This window comes from Glandiceps talaboti, chromosome 11, assembly GCF_964340395.1.
Source record: "Glandiceps talaboti chromosome 11, keGlaTala1.1, whole genome shotgun sequence".
NCBI classification, from domain to species: Eukaryota; Metazoa; Hemichordata; class Enteropneusta; family Spengelidae; genus Glandiceps; species Glandiceps talaboti.
Genome location: NC_135559.1, coordinates 5,743,260 through 5,770,878, shown reverse-complemented (window position 1 = coordinate 5,770,878; position 27,619 = coordinate 5,743,260). Strand labels below are relative to the sequence as shown.

At 35.1% G+C, this 27,619-nt stretch overlaps 1 protein-coding gene across 1 annotated transcript in view; it reads right to left on the bottom strand.

Annotated features, from left to right (window-relative positions):
* Nucleotides 1-27,619, bottom strand: part of LOC144442397 (DISP complex protein LRCH3-like) — a 76,000-nt gene that overhangs the window by 32,998 nt on the left and 15,383 nt on the right. The window contains exons 2-6 of the mRNA XM_078131731.1: nt 4,270-4,414; nt 2,832-2,961; nt 2,061-2,166; nt 1,033-1,169; nt 426-553 (exon numbers count right to left, since the gene is read on the bottom strand). Of these exons, the coding sequence (XP_077987857.1) occupies nt 426-553; nt 1,033-1,169; nt 2,061-2,166; nt 2,832-2,961; nt 4,270-4,414 (646 nt within the window). The remainder of the gene's footprint in view (nt 1-425; nt 554-1,032; nt 1,170-2,060; nt 2,167-2,831; nt 2,962-4,269; nt 4,415-27,619) is intronic.

Below are 27,619 nucleotides of genomic sequence, written 5' to 3'. Positions count from 1 at the left end.
CCCTGAAATGAGATGTCACAATGCTGGTCAGAATAAAGTCTGTATAATATGATATACCATGCCATATTATCAGTTAAACTGAACAAGATGTCAAAGTCATCTAAGTGTTATTTAGAAGCCATGCTATTTTCCTTGTCTGACAATTTTTTTGTCACAAAATATATAAAAGTCACCTAAACGTAAATTTTAAACATTCCTATTTTTCCTTCTAGAAAAGACTACAAATTTCTAATCTCCACTTTAATCCCAGATACTGAGTTCAGTCTGTATTTGAGTCTGGTGTATGTAATACATTGATGCAATGTGGTTTCAAATTTTGATGTTTTTTTTTTCATTTTTGAACTATCAACTGAAAATTTCACTTTGAAAAAAATGTTCATGTTTACAGCATCAACGTTAGTATGTTGGTGTTTAGACATACATACCTGTTTTGGAGAGACCTACGATATCTAATTTTCATGTCTTGTTGTTCTAATATACCACGTTTCTTGTCTTCTTTGGCTGCCTGTTGACTGAGGTATTTGAAAATGTGCATTCTACCTCCCGTACACACCTGGACAAAAACAACACCAAGATAAAATTGATACTGTAATACACCTAGCCACACTTAGAAGAAAGCATGCTATTAAATTACTCCAGGAAAGTGGCTTTTTGAAACTGTAGCACTACAAATCAACTTTATGTAAGGTGGTCTTACTTTATTCGTATCCCTAATGTATACCTAACTGTAAGTAACTGTAAGTAACTGTGTTATTGTACGTACCATAACAAACATTTTACACATTTTTTTTAGCTTTTTGCAATGTATTGAGTTACAAACACAGACTTGGTCTAAGTTGTTTCACAATGATTTTTCAAATAGAACGCCATGATAAAATTGTTTTGTAAATTAAAAAATCCAAAATAACTACCCATTTCTCATCCATATGATTACTTTAACACAATCCTAGCAGTATTGATAAATTATATGCATTCTTGACAAGTCCTCACATATCCTAATACCATAACTACTATAAAAAAAAAGTGACTTACCTGTGGTGGAGGTGATGAAAGTGGATTATCTACTAATATAAGGGATTCCAATGAAACTATTTGTCTATATGAAGGTGGTATTGCTGTAATTTTATTGCATGAAACATCTAAGTGGACTAAGTTTGACTTGTGAAGCTCTGTTAAGGAGAAATAATAAGAACATGATAACAGTTAATCACAGTATTATCAAGATCATTCATAGACTTGAGCTTGAAATTAACTTTTTTTTCTTTGGTAGTCCTAGTGTGCTACCAATTTCAGAAAGTGGTAGCCCAAGGATGGTGACCAATAGTCCTATATTCCTCTATTGGAAATGTGTGTTATTAAAATACTTTCAAGTCCATAAATCTCCCATCCTTTAAATCATTGCATAATCAGTGGTAGGCCCATGACAAGAATTTGTAGTCTGTGGATACAAGACTATTGTGAATTTCGAGCCCTGTATACTCATGTACTAGTTTGTGGTTTGAAAAGCACCACAAAACAAAAACTCTAAAAAAAATTTCTCAAACACCAATTTGACACAGTCTTCTTTTTTTCTTTGTCAATTCTGTTGATCATTACATGTACTTCAAGTGAAAGGAAAGCAATGTGTGTGTGTAAACTAGTACAAAGTACTATTTCTATGAATAATAGCGAGTACAAACGATACTGTTACGTATATTGCATGAAACGTTGCTAAAAAAAACATTACATATCACCCCAAGCCAAGCAACATATCTTCCTTGGGTTGTAATTTCATATCACTACGTAAGTACCACAAGCTGAGTTGATCAACTTTTTTACTCAAGTGAGCATATTTGCATTAAACCTGTCTGATTATACCACTATTACCTCTCAGGATGGGTCAAAAACTGGATCATACCACTATGACCTATCAGGATGGGTCAAGAACTGGATCATACCACTATGACCTATCAGGATAAGTCAAAGACTGGATCATACCACTATGACCTATCAGGATAGGTCAAAAACTGGATCATACCACTAATTTGTAAAGTTAGGGATGAGGGTGTACACATACTCACCATCTGGTAAAGATATCAAATGATTCCGCCTTACATTTAAACTTCTAAGTTTTTTCAGTTCTGCTATTTGACTTGGTAGTGCACTGATTTCATTACAACTTGCATCCTGTCAATAACAACAATGATTACAATTTACAATCAGATATCATTTCCACATCTTCCTTCATTTGACCAAACTACTAAGGGGTCTTGTCAATATGAGTCAAAGACATGCAGCAACAAAACCCCTTAAGTCACTAGTATTTCAGCTGAATCATATAATATAATTATACCTGTGTAAGCTTAAAGGAAGTCTATTCAGACTTATTTTTGCCTTTAGTACACTAGTACTGATCACTGCTATCAGCTTACAAATAATCTTGGATGATAAAATAGCACCTCAGTAACTTCCTCAACTTTGAAATCTTGCAAAGAAGCTCTGCTGCACTTGACAAGTGTTCAGACATTTTGAGATTCCATGCACGGATTTATGGGAAAACCTCTGGTGATGACAATCACGACTCCCCTGATTTCCTTATCTTGACAGTTCGTATTTGTAGATGTGTACTGTTATCATGTAGCATTCAAGAAATAAATCCTTTATTTTCTGTTTGAACAAACATACCAACTGCTGACTGAAAATGATCACTTTCGTAAGAAGACACTTTTGAAAGTTATTTCATATCCACAAGGAATTAAATTACCACAAAAAAAACATAAACATTGTCTAAAAACTGTATAAATACTGAAATAGTATCTAAAATAACAAAATATAGTTGTAGTATTACTTACCAAGTCCATTAGTTGTTCTAGGTTTCCTATTTCTTCTGGTAATGAAACTAATTTATTATTTCTAACTATGAGTACTTCTAATGATGGCAGCTGACCTATGTGAACTGGTAAAGTTGTTAATTGATTCCGACTGTGAAAAAGAGAGAGAGAGATGTCATGTAATATGAATGACCTAGCCATTTTGTTGTTGTCAGTTAGTGTGAATAGCGCCCTCTATAGTTCAACTCTGAGTTTTGCCAGATAGTGAAAATTGATAACATACAGATTCTTGATGTCCTGTTAACATTTGGTTGTGTATGGATAGAAAGGTTTAACTCACACAGTCATGAAATCTTTTTTTCTGGAAAAGAATTCATTTTGTTGAAACACAATCTCTATTTGTCTAGCTGTGTGATTGAAGTGTTATGAACATAGGTTTACAATATACCTGTATGTTTATCGTAATCTAAGGTCCTGGCCATACACAGAAGTATGTCGCCGTTGAATAGCATAGAGTATATTTACACTTGAATTTTTTGCTAAAATGTCAGCTGTATAAATAAACAGCATTGCTTGGAGTTGTCTTTTTTTGAAAGAGTTATTTCATTTTGGTTGTTCTTGTGCTACTACTATGTCGAAAAAAATATTACCATCAAGTTGATCCAGTTTTGTACACATCTCAGCTCGATATCAATGTAGGAGGGAATTTATATGACTCGGATGAACAGAACAACAAAAGTACATTTACACATACAACTATTAAAAGAGAGTGAAAATACCAACAAATACAGCAACTAATGAAGTAGACTAAGATATGTCATGGTGTTTGGTCCGATGTGCGAGGGCACCCCGTCACGGTGTACCTTACAGACTACTAATGAAGCTGTATATATTTACAAGCAAAAGTATTTAGATAGTGACAATAAAATAGTAGCTTGTTTACGTCACAATCTGTGATTCTGCTTTGTCTCACTAACCACTTATAATACTATTAACGGTAACCAATTAATTTAGCCATGGCCCCAAAGGCAGTTATCAGCATACTCTGTTTGTATCGCAATCTGTCATTTTACTTCACTGTTGCACTAACTGCTTCTAATGCAAAGAATTAATTTAGCCACATCCCAATTGATACCAGTTATCAGCATGGCTGTTTGTAGATATTTACATAACATTCACTACATTTACATGTAAATGATGTCACTCTCGTGCTGATCTGAGAGGGCAAATTTACATATTGACTTCATTTGAATATAATGAATTAGGCTGACATACGTTATCACTCCTCATTGTGACCAATCAGTTTGGGTACTTTTTTCAAAACCAATCAGTTTCAGTTTGAGCATATAATTTTCAAACCATATTAACTGGATGCCATTGATAGCATTTTAGCATTTAGTAAGACTAAAGCAAAATCACAGATCGCAGGGTAAACAGGCTAACAAATAAAGTAACTTACCTAAGGTTGAGATAAATAAGAGCTCTCCACTTGACTATGTCTTCTGGTAAATATTTTATAACATTACTATAACAATTAAGTTTTTCTAACCATACATATTCACAAATTTCCCTGGGAACTTCACTAAATCTATTTTTTGTTAAATCTGTAAGAAATGACAGAAAAGAAAGGAAATGGTGAGATGCTGATAAATAAACTAATACATGGTAGTGAATGAGTGCTATTGTATGGAACTAGATTCTGGTTTCATATAGTATACAAAAAAATGACAAACTATCTCAACAATTATGTAGATTGTGTGTCATCTTTTATAATTCTGCCTGTATGTTTGTTACTAGATATGCAGTCAAAGCACTGCCATATTCTGATAACAACCAACACAATGACATTTGTACATTCTCTATTTTTACATGTAACATTAAAACCAAATTTTACCACAAACATATGTCTAGAAATGACATTTAATATTTTGAAGAAAAAGTCACCCATACCATCTTCATACACAACTTGTTTAAACCCCAATATTTCAATCCCACAATCTTGGATTAGCATTATTGTATTCTACCAGAGGAGTAATATTGATAACATCGAATCATTCTTAATTCAGGTCCCAGTTTTTTCCATATATATGTCTTCCTAGTCTAGATGCCAAATACAAACTGAATCATCATTTGTAAAGACAGATCTTGAGATTCAATGAAGGATAGCTCGTTAGACAATGTCTGCCAAACAACAGTTTTCAAACCCAAATTTAACCCTAATCTGACATTGGTTTTAATAATGTTTAACTACAACAAGGTATAGGTTGTTGAAACTGATCATAAAATGATTGGAAATGAACATTTCATGCTATAACATGAACTATTTATAAATCATCGTGTCTGAGTAGACCTAGGCAGTCAAGGCGAAGTCAGCAGGCATCATGATACATTAGCTGTTGCTAGGCAACAACTGATGATGTTGCTAGGTGAGATGCAGTTCTTTATTTAATTCTGCCAGCCGGGCACTATCGGAAGTGGCAAAGGAAATAAAACATGGCAGTATAACCAGCTGATGCAAGGCTTTCACCACATGGACAACTAAACCTTACTGAGTTACAGTGTTATAATGACTACTTCTACTGAATGATGCAAGCCATTGAGGTGATCAGACACTGTAAATGAAAGATATATTACAAAGCTTTTGATCTCCACAACTTAGCCTACGGCAATCATCCATCTGTATTGCTTCTATTTTTTCATTAATCAGAATACCTGCAGTAAATAAGTGAAATAGGGTATCTATCACAAATACCGCTACTTTTCAGTTTTCCTATATTCCAGATGACTACTAAATAATACAGATTTTGTATTCATTAAGGGATATCACAGCCTAGACTAATAAGATTTGTCATTGGGTTATGGGTGATCCACATGGCTGTTGCATATACAGTCCTTATAAGCATCAACCATGTGGAAAGCCCACAATGAAGAATGTACAGTCTAATAACAGTAACTAATGGTAACTTGATATCATATCTACAAATATAGGTATTTGACAACCTTGGCATAACATATTAAACCACACACAAGCAAAGTTCAACATGTTAGAACAAAAAATGAATCACATTTGTATTATAACCCTGAACAGTCTAATTCTACGTCAAGATAATGTCTGTTTATATCATACATTCTGCGATGCTACAAATATGAATCACAAATTCACAACATTCAAAATTGTCCATATCACATCCTGATTTTTCATAAATTATGCTTGCAAGAGTATAACTATATTATTTTCCAATATTTTTCTTCATTCAGACTGAAAATATTTGTGACCTAAGGAGTTTGTCACTTCTCGTCTTTGACTCAACGTGACAAGGCCCCTTAGGTCACAAGTATTTTCAAATAAAGATATTGTCTGATAATATCTAATCATAAGATGGTATATTTCAACATGTTGTTTATACTGTAACATGTGTGTCCATATTGTGTATGTGTATGTGATAAGTACCAGTAAAGCTGTCTACCAATGCTATGAATCAGGATGATAAATTAACAGCAATCCGAACATAAATATGGAAATGTCACCAATACAAACGATAAGCTTCTAACCTTTGGACTAAACACTCTTTTAGTTTAATGTTGTTACAATCCAGTTAGTCATAAATTTTTTAATTTCCTAGATACATTTATCAACAACTGGAAAGGGGAAAACAGTCTTGTCTCCATGAGTCCACGTAGAATGTTGAATCAGTTCAAAATAGAATCCAAAGCGATTCTTCTGTCCCCACATGCACTTAAACCTCTTTGAACCAATTTTTAGGTCAATAGGATCAACACCACCTCAGGAGGGTGGTTGTAAACCAATATTCAAAGTTAATTAGTTCTGAGCTGACACAAAGGCCAATCAATTCAAACCCACTGCTCAGTTTTTCTCGAAGGGACAGCAACCGATTTTGAACGAATTTAACTGAATCAATTCAGCTAGAATCAGTTTCAAATTGATTCATATGGAGACAGGGTTTATAGATACAGTATTTCCAAGTCCTCCACAGTCTTACAATCCTTAAGTAATTTATCTTATGATTTAATTATAAATTTATTTACATATATGCAGTTCCTAACATAAAACCTAACGAAAGTATTTAGTTTTAGTTTTACCTTCAAAGGTTTTGTGATCACTACCATCTTTCTAATTTGTGTACACTGTACCCATAAAATATTTCATTATGATAAGAAAAGTACTCATGACTTCAAAATATTTCAAAAACAGAATTAAAATACTTCCACTTGGAGAATAATATTTCAGCAATTAATGTATGGAAATTAAGAGATTTGGAATGACATGACATGTTTTAAATGTTTGTTTATTTAATTTCTTTTCTTATTAATACTAATTTCATAAATGCAAACAACAGACATCAGTCTGTATTACATTGGTAGTCAACTGGTTTGACAATTACAATCAATGTTAATCCCTAGTATATAGAGATATTGTCAGTGTAAATCAAACTCCAATCCTGTTATCTTGTCTCTATTAGAGGATAACATAGTCTGTATTAATATCATATAAAGCCCCATGTTTCCACGTTCTCGCATGATACAGAGTACCCACAATGTCTTGTTCAGGACCTATATGTGCAGCTCTGCTAGACAACTGTCTTTCTAAACTAAACCCTTATTCTAAATCGATATGAGCCTTTAGGAGATCGCTATTCAAAGTAAAATGTATCAAAATACACAAACATACAGTCATAGATGGGATCCCCTGTAAGTTCTACGATAGAGTGTATGAATCAAGATGTTGTCTAATAGGGAACTTGCAATCCAGACTGAGCACGCTCAGATGCAAAAGACTATGGCATTATCTGTGGTTATCGTAATACTGATAAAATAAAACTCCCACAATGGTCAGGGTGACTATAAATTGATTATCAGTGGTTACAAACAATGTAAAATTATTGTTTACAATACTAATTGATTAGCATGTATTATCACATTTCCCATGATGCAACATTCAACATGGCGGGTTTGCAAGTTCCTTATCTAACCCATTAACGAAAGCAATCCAATTACAGTAAATTAGTAATAAACATTATAAACTGACTCAATAATTTGAGTAATGAAACCCGATAAAATTCACAAACTCTTTATTATTTAGCACTAAAATACAGCATCCTTTCTCCGTAAACTGTGACACATTGACATTTGAGATTTTTCAATCAATAATAGCTATGGCATAGGAGGAATTTCATCAGCTAAGATACTTTGCAAAGTTTTATCATGGGACACATATATGTATCATATTGCAACCATTACGTATGTATGTGACTTCCCATGCATGTAATATGAAATTTATTTGTCTAGAGATTCATGATGGCCCAAAATACTTGTAGGTTATTTTGAGCAGATCATTACACCAGATTTGATTGAGACTGAGTTCAACATGGCAAAGGTAAGTGACTGTTTGTAAAAATGTATTAATATTATAAAATGTATGGTTTGAATAAATTTATAATGTACTTCAAAGAAATAGCTGCATGTGTGTATACATTGTATATGTCATCTTTGTGCAAGGTTTGAATGAAGGCAAAGTCAGAGTAATTGCTGTGTATATACTGTAAGTCACCTTTGTAAAAAGATTTGAATGAACTGGTAATACAAATAATTGGCTACATGTAAATTTCATCCGTGTGCAAAGTTTGAATGAGTCAAAAGATACATGTTAAATGCATACCAGAGAAAGCTGTACCTATACACTGAAAGTCACCTTTGTACAAGGTTTGAATGAAACTTTGTGCAAGGTATGAATGAAATTACAGTATACATGCTAGAGATTGGCTGTGGCTGGATTGATGAAACAGCTACCTTTGAAGTTTGAGTAACCTTCACATAAAAGACAAATTACTAATATCTATCTGTATTACATCCAGTTCAGTCTTAGATTCATTTGTTGGCTGAAATGACAAGATTTTTCCCTGCTAAAATGCTTTATTTGTAAGATACATGCATTCATCAACCTCTTTTCATCTTAAAAGAGTAATTTCCCGTTTTATTGTACAACTCAGGCATTAAAGTCCTTTACATGTTTAAGCTTTATACTCAATATATTCACATCACACAGTCCCACTACATCTTTACAATCAATTAGTTGACTATTCACATCTGGCAAGGAAAAGAATATAACTTGACACGACAGCATTTGTATGTGAATAATATAGTCAGGATGGAAATCATTAATATTGCAATACCTGTACAAATAACAAGGAAATGTCCACGGCTTGATTATGTCATTCAATCTATTCTATTCTGTTCAAAACTCATTCAATGAATTAACCAGCAATGTAATTTCCTCCTCAAAAGATTGGCCACTTAGTATACTATGAATAGAGACAGGAATGTTGTACTATATTTGTATAATATGTGTCTACATGTACGTATAAATGATCAGCAAATTGAGCAAAGGTCTCTGGGATATAATGAAACAAACCCCATCTCACTATCCCTCGGTTCTTCCCATTTGAGTTCACATCATGATGATGATGATGATGATGGTGGTGGTGGTGGTGGTGGTGGTGGTGGTGGTGGTGGTGGTGGTGGTGGTGGTGGTGGTGGTGGTGGTGATGATGATGATGATGATGATGATGATGATGATGATAATGATGACAACGACGACGACGACGATGATGATGATGATGATGATGATGGTGGTGATGGTGATGGTGATGGTGGTGGTGGTGGTGATGGTGATGGTGGTGGTGGTGGTGGTGGTGGTGGTGGTGGTGATGGTGGTGGTGGTGGTGGTGGTGGTGACGACGAAGTCGATGATGATCAATGATGACATGCATGATGATAGTGACAATAAATCAAATATTTGCAGGACTGTCATCTAGTACCCAAGGGGATATGTGAAGGATCACCATACTGGGTATTCAACATGTCCTAATGTTGTCCTGCAGGATATCAAATTACTCTGTAGGGTTGCCCTACATGGCCTTTACACACACAGAATAGATAAACCTATAGGATACCATAGGGAAAAATATCACTGGACAGTTTTTATTTTTCTGTAGGGTAAGCACTAGCAAGAAGTAGGATTTGAAATCCATAATAATATGGTCCACATCTGTGACAAGGGAATTTAATTTTTATAGTTGACTGACCTTTATTTTTCCACAGAGGTCAATAACCTGATAAATGTATATAGCAATTTGGCACTGGTTTTCCAATATTTCAAACTTTAAGCTATGGGTATGCAAACTGTTTCTGATACTGGTACATATAACTGTAGTAAAATATTATCCTTTTATTGTGACAAAATTCCATCCAGGCATTGAAAAGACTGCATGTACATTATACAGTATACACATAAAATATAGAGTTCATAGTAGAGAACAAAATGACTGGTTGACATCCACTGATTATGGTATTTAAATTTATCTAAAGGAAAATTTATCTTGAGCAATAAAATATGTTTTCGGAACATTTCAGGCACTCACTGTTTAGTGTTGCCATTGGTTTATATCTTGTGCTTGCCAGAGAAAATCATCAAAAGTTAAAACAAAATATAGAAAGCTATTGACTTTCAACACGTTTGATACGATATATTTTATTGACGTTAGCTCTATATGGGAAAGTATTACTGGAAGCTGTCTTCATTTCTCTCCACTGCTAATCAATGACAGGTTTTAACTCTCAAAGCTGGCGACAAAGTTCTGCTGACAGTACTTTTTCAATCAAGTGAACTACTTGGACTTCTTGTACCCTATTAGTTCTGCAATCTACTAAGCCAGAAATATCAGGTAGTCAATCTAGGGGCTATGTGATGCCTGGGAATAACTGTCTCTGATTCTGAAAACTGTGCATGCCAGAAGGCTGTATTTTGATATGCCTGATAAGATATCAGTAAACTGTCTTCTACATCATTCAATTTTTATCAAATCTATCATAAATGTATTTAGATTTCAAATGACTGTATCGATATTTTTTATAATGTATTCCCCTAACATTTCGCCAATTTTGATGTTGTCAATATAATAACCTTAAATTGACCTACAGGTTGGAAACTACATTCCCAGTTTGTTTTCATGATTATTTTGTTGCTCCTCCACTGAACACAGTGATATAAACTGACAAAATCGACTGCACTCAAATTTGAGTATGTATACTTAAGTACTATGCATACACGCATGGCATTATCCTTTACATTACACCAAAAACTTTCTACTTTGTGATCCTGGCCTGCTTAGACAGACTAGAAATAAGGGTTTGATTCTGAATGGTTATGTTACACAGTAGTTTAAAGACATATTGACAGACATACAGGTCTGGTTTCCATAAAACTGGCCAGGGTTAATGAGAGTATAGATTGTCACAGTTTGAATCAGACAATCTTCTTTGGTTTTCTTATTTGTACCCTGAGGTTACAAGATAAGACAGTGTTTGGATTGTACACAAAGTAAAATGCTGTGTTTGGTATCACAGACACTTGTCAGCCCCCCAACTGGTGTTATGTGATATTAAACCATTAGATATGTCAAACAGATAACGGTAGATATATAGAGTCAGTAAGGCAACTTTCCCACTCTTTCTGCTTCTGCTTGATAGTGATACTGTGCAAAACACCTTGTGGTTATTGTGCACAAGTTAGTGTGGAATTGAAGGCAACTTTCTCACTTTTTCTGCTTCTGCTTGATAGTGATACTGTGCAAAACACCTTGCGGTTATTGCGCACAAGTCAGTGTGGAATTGAAGGCAACTTTCATCATAAAATTACCACAGAAATCTAACTACCTCAGTAGTACCTAGATCCTAGCCATCACAATGGTTTTGGTTCAAATTCCACCTCAGTGCAATATTAATTTATACTTTTCACTTCGTTTTTGTCACTGCTATGTCAAATGCATTCTGTTCTTCCCATTGCCAAACCAATACAGTTTGGTGCATACATGTGTATGATGTATTTGCCAGCCATATGTCAACTCCATATATTTACTGTACACATACTCTCCTCGCCGCCACAGACACACCGATTCATCTACATCAAAGTAAACTAAAAGCAGGACAATTCCTGTCACGTCTTGTCAAGAATAAAACCCCAGGCATTACATGTACAACGGTACATGTATGCAAGATGCACACCACCCCAGGCATTGCATGTCCAGGAAGCATATAGTTGTATTATTTGTCTGGGTTCTCCGCAGAGTAATTTCATAGACCCCAGCTAAAAATAGACCAAATTGCAAATACCGCACACACAGCTGATCACCCTCACATAACTAGAGGCTGCCATATTAATGCTACTGTAAAAGTCAACTGAGCATATAGCGACTCGCTGCTTATTTTTAGAAACTTCAATAAAATAGACAAATTTGCCGCTTTCCAGTAGCGCCAATAGCTCCTCCAGTTATCTTGGATGATATCCAAATGCTATAGGGTACTACATCTAATAGAGTAAATGAGATTAGACTCAGTAATACTATCTCGAGTATCGTGTACACAATTTGAAATTATTTGCCACGACTTGACTGGAAACCACATTGGTGTCTGGTCTTGTTGTACAATTTTGATTCAACTGATGGCTTAAAAGTAGTGAATGTATAATTACACAATTACAGCTTATCATGGCCATACTAAATGGCCTTCTCACGAAAGTAGCAGTCACATTCTCTCCACAGGAAATTACGTGTGTGTACAGAATACGAAGAAAAAAAGACAAATCTACGGGTTGCATTTTCAAAGAACTGACAGTGACTAGGTAGTAAAGGTAATAGGAGTTGTACCCAGCAGTATTTCAGTACACAAATAAACACAGAAACATGGGTGCTCTAAGACTTCCATCCAGGTTTAGGACAACCGGTACATGACAAATTCTAGTCCTTCAGCTTAAGCCACTTCATCAACCTCAAAAGGAACAAGATGGTGAGTTTCTTTACAAACTACAATAGTAATACATTGTCGGAGTAGATGGTAATCTGTGGTAATTACTGCTGACTAAGCTGTTTTCAAGGTTGTCAGTTGTCACTGATGTACATATGTACAAGTTACTGTAAATCCACACATAGTTAGTGTCTCTATAGTACTGTGTTATCACCAACTATCCTTTATCACGTCTACTGTGACTTTAGTGCCTTACTGACTGTTGACGCAGACTGAGTGCTATATTATACCAAACTGTAACAAAGTGTTGTACTACTAGTACTACCATAAAGACAAGCAAGTCATGTCTGGGGTTTGGGTTGTACATGGAACCTATCATCATGTAAGGTCAACAGGTTGGAGCGGGAGATACACTTAGCCATTGTGTCACTGTCTAAAATATATGCATCACTATAGTCTGTTGTCTGTCTGTCTTTAAAATTCCATAATGCAGCTGTATTCAAGTTGTATTTTGGGATGCTAGTTATTTATAATTAGATATTATTCTCTGATGTTTTTCTTCGTTCAACTGAGAAAAATATGAGTGACCTAAGGGGCCTTGTCATTATGAGTCTCTAGACGAGTAGTGACTACTGTTAGGTCATGAGCATTTTCTGGCTGAATGAAGACAGATATTGAGGAATAATATAATTATACCTTCTCAAGAAGAATTTCTGAAAAATCAGGGGGAAAATGGTGATTTGGAAGGTTTTGATCCATATTTCGGACACACCAAAACCAGTGATGTAGGCATGGGTTGTTGTGACGTAGAACGACCACGGTATATAATCCATGTTTTCTGTTTGAGGACAACAACTTCGCTTGACTCTAGGTATAATATGCAATATTTATTTAGATACTTTCAGTAATGCTACACAGAGTAGATATGAACATAGTATGTAATCATTAAAAGTCAGTCAGTCGGTCTGTAATGGGTGGAGGCAGTCACTGTTCATATCTTACAAAGTAATACCAATATTCTGCACTCATCACCATGGTAGCATCATTACACATCTGGAGATTAATACTTCAAGCACACAACTCTTTCATTCATCGACTAAAAGCATCAGTCAGTATACTTCTCATCTCTCCTGGGGTTACGCTTGACTAAATCTCTGTTAGCCATGTGATCAGATATCCATACATCAATAATTTCTCTCCTGTTTGTCGATATTTACTTTTCAATTTTGAATGGGATTGGGTTGTGGTCCATTAGGTTTAAATTACATCTGACTGTGATGTTTGGCAAACGTTGATAAAAAGAAACAGAAATTGAGAGAGTGTATACTAGGGCAGTTTCTCCTAACAAAGGATTCTTAATAGTTTGTGTAAACAGGAATGAAATAGTGAGTAAAGAAGAATCGGAAGTAGTATACAATATGGTACAGCAATTATGTATTCAAATTCACTGACACTAATAAAGTTGTCGGATCTTAACTACCAATGTTTTCTTAAAACAGGAAGTTATTATGTCAAGTTAATGATTTGATTGGCTGTGAAAGAGAATGGATTTTACAACATCAGTTGTACAACTACACAATCCGTCTAGTTTCTTGTCTATGATATCAGCATGGTCACAAATGTGAAGTACTATTTCAAAAGGGAGGTAGGGTGGAGGTGGAAGGAATACAAATGTAGATAGAGAAAACAGAAAAATTGAACTTTCTGAGACTAAAAACTAAGCTGACTCAGTCCTCAAGACACATCACTCAATGAAAGTATTGGGTATTAAACGTTTCTTGAAAGTTTATTGGTATTACATTAATTTTTACCAACCACTTTTTTGTTAAAACAGCTACATGTACAAACTCTTTAGGTACTAGACCATAATTTCCTTTGTGAACATCTCCACCTGCTCAGGAGAGATATCCTCCCAGTCAAACTCACTGAAATCTGTGATACATGACAGATCTCATGACGTCGTGTTGACAACGCACTGCAATGTACGCTATGTACCCAATCATCATAGCTATTAACCCACGACATTTCAGGTCTTTCAGTGATCTTAAACATCTAATCACTACATAATAATACAGTGTAAAAGACACTACACAGCCAGACACTGTCATTGCTTCATGTCAACTTATGCCATCATGGAGATCATGGAAAACTGGATCCTACAATTTCAGGCATGACACAAATCAGGTCATTGATTAAAACATGCTGTGATTTCTTGAGAAACTCTAAGGTTAAAGGTTAGGGGTCAGGGTAGGTCACTTAAAGTCAGCTCACACAACTTTAAACTCAAGACGTAACGAACCAAGTCATTCATTGGGACGTGCTGTAACATCACAGAGAGACAAGAATAGGGTTAAAGGTCAGAGGTCATTAAGGTCATATCATGCTGGTAATGCAGTATCCGACAGCATCATCACACATACCTTCACAACCGAGTTACTGTTCTTGAATTGCTAATCTACATACATACTTCGATCACATAAATTACTATCTATATGTAGTTGCTCTTGCTAAAAAGGTTAAATTATGTAATCATGAAAGACCAGGAAAACTAATAAATATTACAATATATGATATCAAACTGGTAATAAAAACACAATTTTCATATCAATATTTTTAACAATTAACAAAAATTATAAGAAAGTCTTGAAGACTCTCATTTCAATTTCCAGCAAATGTTGTATCCTCTCAGCCAATTTGATGCACCACTGGAGCACGCAATTTCTAGTGACGCAACAAAATTTTGCATTCCCCTATCTCTTACTATATGGTGACTCACAAAAAAATGCCAGTTTTTATCATTTTAACTCACAACAAAATTTGACTATCATTAGAGGGCACACTGTTCCCGTAAAAATTTGGTGTATTTTTTTCACCAGGCAGAACTTCATTGTCAGTGGACTAATGTCAGAATCATGAATGCATACCAATGCATGTACAGTACTAAGAAATTATTCATTGTTATTTAAATTTTATGACAATTTCTTATAAAACTGGTATTATCATCAATCATCTGATACAATAAAATTGAATTACTCTCTCTTAATTCAGACGCCATAAACCATAAATCAAATTTTACATGATAATAATTTGTCAATATATTTTATGTACACCTATATCACCTGCTAAGGTAGCCTTTTGAAATGAATAAGTCCCACAAATGATTAATAACTGACAGAATGAAAACACATCAATCATGTTTATGATTTGTAGGATGTCAATTTTACCAACAAGTATTGCTATATCAAATTATCATTCTTGCAAGCCTGCGCAACAAAAAATAGTTGCAATGGATCATGGATGGTGTCATAACTAATAAACCCCAACACATTAGATCATAAAATCATATATGCCTATTTCGGGATCTGGTACATGTTACATGTACATTCCCACCAACATTATTTGAACAACTGTGTTTCTCTTCCACTAGAATGTGATAAAATAACTCTGACGTCGGAAAACTGCATCAAAAGTTTACATCACTCACTCAATCAATCAATCAATCAATCAATCAATCAAAAGAATTTCCATGATGTCAAACTAAAAAAAAAGTTATTTTTCTGCAAGTAGACTTTCCCGTCTACAAATTACAATACTAGAATGGGACATAGAAATGACAAGTAGACAGCAAAATATTGCATTAGAAGTCTAAATCAATCAATAATCCAATCAATCAATCAATCAATCAATCAATCAATCAATCAATCACATAAATTTCTATAGCACCAAACTGAGTGTCTTGTTACTGTAGATTCAGTAGAAACATAGTCTATGGTTGAAACTGTTTCCCTTCTATTTACTTGACTAAATAAGCTATCTAAGCACCATAAAAACTAGTGTAAAACAATGAAATCTGACATTGTCAATGACAATGCAATGACATTCCTAACATTTCTAATGACAATAGACAATAAGATGATCCATAGATGTACAATGGGATGATCTCTAACTATTGACTATATAGTATAAATAGCTGGTTTCTCAAGGCCAGCTATGATACCTGAATAATTGTGCACTGTGTGTGTCTTTATCATTCCAATTCCTGGATAAATTGCAGCCCTAGAATCTGTAACACTAATTTCCTATTTCAGTGCTGTTTCTTTACTTTGGTGTATTCTGGTGAATTGCAGCATTTGACTTGAAATATGCACTGTAGCATTCAACTTTCTGGATAAATTGCAGCCTTAGAAAGTGTTCAAAATTTCTGTCTTACATGTATGTGCGCTATTTCAATATCATTTAATTAATTTCGGTGTATTGACACCTTTTGTTCAAACCATAGACACTACACAAAGGGTCAATGTTCAAACTGACCAGTTTTCTGAGTGCAATTACAATGCACTGATGTCTACAACAAACAGGGGATAAAAGAAACAGTGACCATACCAAGAGTCATTACCATAACAATGTATAACTTATACTAATTACCATAACAATAGGTGTAATGAAGAACCCCAGAACACTTACAATGTCTCACTTGTTCGATAGAGACTCTGTTGGTTCGAGGTCTATGCTCGCTCCCAGTCTCAGTTTAGACTCTTGTGAACACAGATGTGACTCACTAACTCATCTACTATATACTACTTACTAGTATCTTTACAGAGATTTGTCTAGAAATGACATGGTGGCAGGAATAAAACACATGATGTAATGCAACAATGAATGTTCATAGACTTTGGGTTCATACTTTGTAACGAAAAGTTCGCTTCCAAGAAATTTGTTGACTCTGTGATTAGCAATTTTCATATCCTGGTAACTCAAAGATACATCTCAACACACCTGTTGTGTGTATTCATAGAGACATCTGACATGATCTGATAAGATACATTTATATATCAGCCATATGTTTAGTGTCTTGTCTGTTTTGACAATACAATGACTGTGTTTATCCAAATTTACCCTGAAGCATAGCTGTAACAAATACCCATGCTAAAAGGCTGCCTAGGCAGGCATAGCCGTAACAAATACATATAAAATACAATTTATGTGAGAACTGTTAGTTGAACAATAACAAACAGGTAAGCCTGCAGGCCTTTTAATGTAGTAGTAGTAGTAACCAGTTGTCAAATACTGCATGAATACAAACACTAAAATCGATTTTATGCTCAAAGTTGGGCCTTTGATTGTAATCCCCATGTCCATTGTGTGTAGTGGTCTCTAGTACTAGTAGGTGACAACTCTTTGGGTATGTTACTAATAAAGCCAACACACACACTGTTGAAGAACCAGCACACAGTTGTAAACAGGATAACTGTTTTACCAGACATCAGCGGGAAATTTCAGTAAGACTGCAAAACAGTGGACTGACTGTACAATAAATACACATTTGTATTCAAGTTAGGGAGTTACATTTATTATTGGGTTGGAGCAGGACCAAGAAGAAAGACTTTTCAAGGTCAAAGGTCAATTTCTTAAAAGAAAACTCATACTTGATCATATGGGTGTAGTAATTACACCTATAAAGTTATGATACATATTGTGAAATTTAACAATAAATGTGGCCGCCATTCAGCCATATTTGATTTGGTCGTAAGACAAAGTGAGGTGCTTATATCTCACATAGTATGTTACGTTAGCGCCTGGTTTGACTGAAATCGTTTGGTGTGGGCCAGACATATGATGGTATGTGCACGCACACACGCACGCACACATGTACATTGTATGCACGTATGTATACACAGAACCCACTGTAATAATCCCATTAGGGGCTGATAATCCACAAAGGTTTGAGATGGTTGATTAGTTATTGTCATAAAACAGATCACAACACGGTATCCTAACAACTCAAGTCCCTCCCCATTAACCAGACACAACACAGTCTTTCATTCAGACATCAACTAGAGTTTCAGTGCCATGACTTGGCTGACCTACAGCTGACCTTTGACCTATACTAGTACAATAGCTCTCATGATGGAACGAGTGTGAAGCTACCATCATATTCATATTCATATTCGCTTTCAAAAGTTGACCTCTAGCTCAATGTGAATATGATGATAGCTTAACACGTTCATCATCAGATTCGAAGTCTTCCGAATGGGTACGAACAAGCATTCGGGCCGCGGCAAATCACATAAATCCTTCATTGGCAGGTTGAAATCATGTGATTGTAGTTACTTTTCACTTCATTTACGTGGATTTGCCAGAGTATCCAATTTGCACCATGAATTATTGTTGTCATATAAAAAACTAATTTGGATGTTTAGTATGCCTTTCCCATATCTTTGAAAATGAAATATCAATATTTGGGTGTACAAAAAACCTGTATGAGTAATGTAATATAATACGGCTTGGCTGGGTGTGTTTTGATTTCCCGCAGTGTCGCTATCTTTGAAACCCTACTTAACACTTACACTGGTGTAATTTAAACAAAATAGTGTTGTCAAGACCACAATTATCACAATGTATGTAGTTCCCTTGATCGGGGAGGGTCAACGCAATCGATTGTAAAAATTATGGTCCATGACAACAATAATTCATGGTGCAAATTGGATACTCTGGCAAAAATAAGAAGAAAGCATGCAAATCCACGCAAATCAAGCGAAAAGTAATTACAATGACATGATTTCAACCTGCCAATGAAGGATATGTGATTTACCGAACGCGTGTTCGTACCCATTCGGAAGACTTCGAATCTGATGATGAACGGTGTGAAGCTATCATCATATTCACATTGAGCTAGAGGTCAACTTTTGAAAGTGAAGATGAATATGAATATGATGGTAGCTTCACACTCGTCATGATGGATGTTATCCTAATATGAGTACAATGACCCCTGAAACAGACCAGAACAATCCCACACACTAGTAAAAATACAATATTACACTAGAGTGTACTTAGGATGATGGATGTGACGAGACCTGTATTTCTGCTAAAAAGTTTTACTAAGATCCTGGATTGCTTAGAGATGGAAAATATTTTGTGAAATTTTCATCTTCCTATACATAGAATTCCAAGATTAAATAAGAATATAATGTTGTCTTGGTTTCTGACCATATCTCCATTTTATCTGTTGATCATGAAATTGTTTATGTAGATTATACCATTAAAATCTACATGACTATGGACCCCTATAAGGTTCAAATTTACATGCTGATCATGAATGGGAGGCTTGAGTGTACAAGACTATGAACAACTAGCACTACTGTATACACACTTTAAGGCTCAAATTTGTATGACAGATGTAAGCAACTACCGCTATAAGGTTTGAATTTACATGATGGCTATGGGAAATAACATGTACCCTATAACTTAGGTTCAAATTTACATGCTGATCATGAATGGGAGGCTTAAGTGTACAAGACTATGAACAAGTACCACTATAAAGGATTTATGTTTCAAGTTTGTATTACGGATCTAAGCAACTACCGCTATAAGGTTTGAATTTACATGACGGCTATGGGAAATAACTTCTATAAGGTTCAAATTTACATGCTAATCATGAATGGGAGGCTTAAGTGTACAAGACTATGAACAAGCACAACTATAAAGGATTTATGGTTCAAGTTTGTATGACGGATGTAAGCAACTACCCCTATGAGGTTTGAATTTACATGACGGCTATGGGAAATAATGTGTACCCCTATAAGGTTCATATTTACATGATGATTCTGATTAACTAACCATTCACGTTTTGTACTCACTGGACCACTCAAGAATACTACTCAAGACAACTACATGGTTGTAAAGGCCATGTCTGTATGGTTGCCATTGACAACAATCCCTAATGAAGAGTCTAAATAAATATCAACACCACCTGCACAGCATACAAATGTACCTGATTATTCTGGAGACACTCAACTCTAGTCTGTACGATATCATGTGTAGTGTCACACCTAGCAACCAGCATCCAGTAAAGAGAAATTTTGACTGAACAGTATATCTTACAATCTACAAATGTAACTTATTTCTATATGCAGTCAAAACTAAGAATATCCTGTGTTTTTCCTAAGGTCTGGGAACCATGGTAACTGGGGAGGGAAAGCTGATATAATTTGCGAAGGTTTCCAAACCATGTACATGGATTATATACCTTATTGACAATCTAACTCATTTCTACATGCAGTCAAAACTAAGAATATCCAGTGGGTTTCCTAAGGTCTGGGAACCATGGTAACAGAGGGAAATCTGATATAACTTGGAAAGTTTTCCAAACCATGTACTATAATTTGTGGTGGGGGGGGGGGGGGGGGGGGGGACCGACGACACCCTAATAACTGGGGTAGATTTTATCTCCCTTAAACAAAAACATTTGTCATCAGACATCTAACAATACCTCTACAGTCATTATTGAACTAATGTTACCACTATAAGAGATTAGTACCCTTTAATTCTGTTGATACATATTAAGTTTTAATCCATCCATAGACCTAAATCCATGTACAATAGCTAGACTTTGCAAACACCAAATTACATTGATCCATTCAACAATCAACTGACTACTATACACACAAGAACTGTCCTTTGTGAAGTGGTTGTTATCTGTACAGCCAATCATTACATATACATTATATGAGAGCTTTATCAGTAATTCAGATAGGTTGTAATATTACATAAGCTACTACACCAGGCTTGACTGAGTTTATTTTTGTAAAATGGATGTACTAACATGTATGTACATGACGGAGGTGGGGGGGGGAGACATTTACAAATTTACAGTTTTCTGTATTGATACAAAGAGTTTTTGCTAAGGGCTGGGAACTCCAGTAACAGGAAGAGGGAAATCTGGTAAAACTGACATAGTTTACAATACATTGTACCTGAATTCAATGGGGAACCCTAGTAAAATGACAAGGGGAACTCTTGTGGATTTTACCTACTTACTACCATTAACAAAACACTGATACAAAATGACATGTAATTTTGGTTGGGAACTTTGTCAATATTAACCCTAGTTTGAGTTATGTACAAAGACATTTATGCACTGTTTACATCAACATTTACAAAGACAACACTTCTACTGATTTCAACAGATAGGTAGCTAAGAACACTTAGATATCTGGTGTGAAAACATCATTTGCTCAAACTGTCAAGTCAGTATGTCAAGTCTGAAATAGCCAAGTCTCTGGGACATACTGTCAAGTCAGTATGTCAAGTCAGATGGCCAAGTCTCTGGGCTTGTTGATAGGAAAGTGGATAGGTACATACTCAAAATGACACATGTCAACAAACTCAATTATACCAAGAAAATGCGTTCACCTATTTCTAGATAAGCCGCAGACCTTTCCCTCATAAACGCTACCAACTAATGTTACATGTACCTGTCTCCATGAAGGACAGATGTGAATTTTCTATTGTTTATGAGAGAAAGTACTTTCTAAAAAGACACCGGATGGTTCTCCATGCATGTCTGTTTCTTGTTATTGTTTTATTCATTATCACCATCCTGTACTTCAAAGGATAAATCATTTCTTGCTTGACTGCTCACTTTCTCTCCATTCATAGAATTGTTAATGTAACCTTGGTGACATTTATGGACCCATTAGTGGTCAAAATACTGTAATTTGTGTCTATTTGTGACAGAACCAGTCATTAGCAGCAACATCACTGACCTCCACAAATCAAACGTTTTAAAAATTAAAATGCATTTTCAAGGAAACTCTGACTCTAGAACAGTACAAATTGTTTACAAATGTAGATATACCTGTTTATTCACATGAAACTGTTAATGTCTTTATGAGTTTCACCTCACTAATAGTAATAATGTCCTGGGGGTGATAGACTGCTAAATCATGATAAACTTTTTACTGCCCAAGTCCAATATAGCACAGACAGACAAGCTCACATGCTGTTTTACTGGCAAAGGATAGCCTAGCTGTGTTTATCCAGTATGCCAATATACTACACTTGTTTGTGGAGGCAACTTTGAAGGCTGAGAAAGTCCTTATAACAGACCAACAGATACTGTTTTTTCTACATGTTTGACTTATTTTTAAAACATCTGGTAGCTTGATGGTGGCAATTAACAGGGGGGATGACAAAGTCCTTATAGAACAGACCCAACAAACAGTGTTAACTTGACTTGCACAGTTTATGTTTTACACTACATATGTACATTTGTATATGCACGCCAAGTCATCAACATTTCAACTATCACACTGTACAACTTGACATTTTGTGTACTCTGTCCAGTCAACTTCAGAGCTATATTACATTAGTCTGTAAGGTATGTTGTGTCACCACACCCTCACCATCAGCCAACCCCGTTCCAGTCTGGGCAACGCAACACATCTTACAGACCATACTACGTACATATTCTTCACGTCACTGATATATTCTACAGAGGAATAGATGGACCAACATATACCCTTACAGCAACAATACCTTACACCCCATCCATCCACCTCTACCACTCCACCTCCAACTCCCAACCCCCACCCCCACCCCAATCCCTCCTATGCCACAACCCCAACTGCAAAAAAACATGACTGAATGCCATTCAATCTCATTATGTCTTATTATATATATAAAAAAACAAACAGAACAGTGCTTGGAAGGTGGGAAAACAAGACAGCCAGGTACAGTCAGTCCCAGCAGTCAGTATTCCGTAATGTATTGTGCCTCTAGCTAGACAAACAGTACATACACATATCACCAACCATGACTGTTATCTCCATGCAATTTAATGTTGTATGTCCAAAGGGGATAATGATTCATCCTCCATTCATAATTATTTCTAATAGTATCAGTACAATCTGGTTAATAATCTCAGTAAAATCAACCACGAAAATAATATAAATTTCTTTCACATCAAACAACTACAATATATGCAGAAGTATCAAACAGCACACATTACAAACCCAGTAGTACTAGTAGTAGTATGTAATGATGTACATATTCTTCTCATAATTTTTTTTTTAATTTTCTTATCATATTTTGCACACATGGATGCAGAAGGTCAAGCCAATAACAACAGATGTATAGAGAGAGTAACCTTGTCATAGCTACATATATATTATGACATTCAATGTGTTGTTAACCTCCCCAAGGATGTTTCCCTTACCCCGACATTCAGTATGTTGTTAAACTCCCCAAGGCTGTTTCCCTAACCCTGGTCTAAATACCTGGATATAATAAAGTCACACTTCTACACCAGATGTTGGTGATTATTTGATTAGGAACATAACAGGAAAGAGTTTCAGTCACAGAAAACTAGGAATGTGTTGTCTATTTATTGTAATATAGTGTTATACAACATTCCAAGGATTCTAGTTATCACTGTTATGTCAGTATGCAGTGTCTTCTCCGTTCTATAGATGGCTGTGACTGCTATATCAGTTTGCAACTTGTCTTCTTGGTTCTATGGCCTGTATCACTCTTGTCTCCATGTGGAATATTAAAATCAGTTTGAAATCAAATCGAAATTGGTTCTCTTGTTCCCGCACACACTAAAAGAAAACCAGTCTGAAAATTCAAATCCATTGTTCAGTTTAATTGTGGGGACAGAAATCAGTTTCAAATTGAACTGAATCAATTCAGTTTGCATCGCTTTTGAATCAACTCAGGTGGGGACAGACCAATAATAGATTATTCTGTCCCATGATGCATTGCATGAGATGTTGTCACTTTCAATATTGTTACTTTTTGCTTAGTTTGTTTTTTGTTACATCACTTCAAACAATGGAAAGATATCAAATAATGGAAATATACATTGATCTCTTTTAATTGTGAATTATTTTATATAAAATAAAAACTAACAGAAACAGATTTTTTTTTTCCATCCGCCACAAACTGGCTGGCAATATCTCGGCAAATTTTAACTGTTGGAAAAGTTGGCGAGTTATGAAATGTTATTTAATGAAATCTATATTTGAGAGTCTTACTCATAAACGATTGTAATCAATGAATGAGTGATATGATTAATGACATGGGTAAATGTGTTGACCTAAAGACCTGATATCATTTATTATGACACAATATCTAGTGATAAATCACAAAATGACAATTTATGTGTACGAACTACATGAATATGTGATATGACTGCCCTGGTTGGGAGGGGAGGTGAATTTACGTCTACGTACTATGTAGTGTGTGATATGACTGTCCTCTTTGGGAGGGGTGAGTGTGATATGACTGCCCTGGTTGAAAGGGTGATGTGTGTAATATTGCTGTCCTGGTTGGGGGGGGGTGGGGGGTGATATGACTGCCCTAATTTTTTTTTTTTTTTTTTTTTTTTTTTTTGGGGGGGGGGGGGGGGGGTTGAATTTATGTCTATGTACTACGTAGTATGTGATACGACTGTCCTGGTTGGAGGGAGTGCCAGGTTTATACAAAGTTACATTTACATGTATGTGATACAACTGATCTGTGATCTAGACATGTACATGTAGATGGGTAGGGGAGGGGAGGGGAGGGGAGTGGTTTGTACATGTACATGTATACAACACATACTGCAATCCAGGGCACAGAACTAGCAGTAGTCCAAGGCCCACACACTAAGACTACAGTTTGCTAAATACTTCATCTAGACTACCACATTTAAAACCTAGGTGGTTTGTTTTAAACAAATGGAAAACTGTAGCTAAAACAGTTCACTTGGCTAAATAGACTACCAAACTGATGGCTAGATGAATTGCAAATGGCCAACATGTACTATGTAGTAAAAAGACACCACAATAGCACACAATAGCACACAATACACCCATGTTTTTAGCTCAAACTCCTACCTCTTTTCATATCGTGTGACTAGACACAACAGACGTAAAATGTTATTTTTGGACAGATGCCCTGAAAAGTATTAATTATATGAGGACATTTACAGACCACTGAATGGTTTAAAGGTACATTCACTTGAAAACTACGGAAGGTCATCTAGATGAGTGGTCTATATAGTGCCAGTGGTGGGTTTTTTTTATGTAACGTAATAAAATGAAAACATATGGTTAATAGGTAGATATATCTAAGGATATCTGGCATGGATACATGTACACATGTATGTGTGTCAACATTAGTGCAACTTTTACATCTGATATTTTTCAAGTTAGAATAATTTGGCACAGAAATGAGTACTAATTTGTTATGAGTTCAAACTATAACACTAACAAGACAATTCAAGTGTTTGGGATTTGGAGTGGGGTTGGGATAGCAAAATATATATATATATTTGATTATTTAAAATTGATTTTACATAAAGAAAATTAGTCATGTGCATCATAGGAATGTATTCTGTAAGCATATTTTGACAAAACTGCTTAAATCAAATTAATTTTTTCTTTTTATAACATGAAATTCAAAGATCCGTATGAAACTGATGGCTTGCATAAAAGGTAACTAACAGGATATTCTATGTATTAAATTTTTCAAATTCTTTTATTTGGAATTCTAGTTTTGAGCTCAAGAAAGATACAAAACTCCTCTATATAAATATACCACTAGATCCAGTGTATATCTAAATAGACATGTTACCAATGACCTTCTATACATTGTAAGGTCGCAATCATTTCTATTGTCTAACCAGGTCATATTACCATCAACAGTTGTCCACTTTGTTTTTTGGCTATGTAATTTGCATATCATTTCATATTTAAATCAGCCCATATCCTTCAGATTTCAATGGAGGACAAAATAAGGCAAAAAAAATATTTGTTTCGGGTTAGGACATTTTGTCTAAAGTAGTGCGACGTCACAAATTTTTCTTTTTCTTTTTTTTTTAATTCTCAATATACCTGTCACTCAATCTACTATTTATAACAGTTACTGTTCTTTTTATTTAGTACTTTAGAGCAAGTGTGTATGTGGGGCAGATGTCATTTGCTTGCTCATGATTGGCTCTGCAGTGGTCGTCACTGAAGTGGGAGGGTTATTTTTGTGTTTCCCCCTTGATGTGAAGACTGCATGGGTTGGAAAAACATGAAAAAAAAGACCGCCGCAAAGGTATTTAAGTGATGGGCACTGACCAGAAACAACTCTTTCTTTTTTTTTGGCCTAATAATGAGATGACATTCAGTCTCGTCTACACACAACAAAGACACAGTTTATATGCCTTCAATTATCCCGTGTCTACCTTGAAGATGGCTTTTAATGGACTGTACAGACAACAGTTAAATCTCTTGTCAGCTTTCTATTTGTAATGCCGACCTGCCTTGCTTGTCATCGACAGTGAATTCTAGCAAAAAAAGTTACTATGAATTTAGTCTGTGAGATACAATATTCATGCTAAAGTACACTGTCAACCAACTCTCACAAATCTGATAAGACCCCATGGATGTATTAGGAGAGACTCTAAGACATCCATGATAGGACTGAACAACAGGACATATCTTACAGTCTACAATACAGTATGATTTTTTTTTCAATATACTTAGTCTTTAGTTTTACAGTGTAAAGAGAAGTGATAAAAAAACCCAGACATCAAAATTACCTCTTAACATTGTCTTTCTGTCATGATTAACATTCTTTACTTCTCTAAAAAATAAAAACAAATTTAAAACATTTTCGGTCTAAACTTGATAAACTTGGAGATATGTCTGTTAGCTTTGTATCAAGTATGGCTAAGTGGTAATCATAATACTCTCCAAAATGTGTACTAACATTGTCAACTAACAACACTTAACATTTTGTACACAAAAACCTAAACCAACAATACTGACATTTTGTACACATTGACATGAATTAAACAAGGTCATATTTTCTGTTTCTTTACACAACACTTTTACTTTTGTTCATCCCCTGAGGGAATTACAATCGTATATCAATGCAATTCAATAAAAGTTTACAAGTCTATAATATTCATTCACATTCTAGTGTAGAAGTATGGGAAACATTACTTATACACAGTTGAAATGTTTGGGTGCTGAAATTTCCATATAAAATAAGCGAGTAACGTTAACTATTGCTCCATTGTATTGGCTGAACATAAGCATATTTTAAAGAATGGTGGATAAAACAAGGACTTGTTGCACATAGTTAATTGAACAATTTTGAAATATTTTGCTACATTACTAGGAATTTGATGGTCGACACAAAACATTGCATATTTGCAAGAATGCAAAACAGTG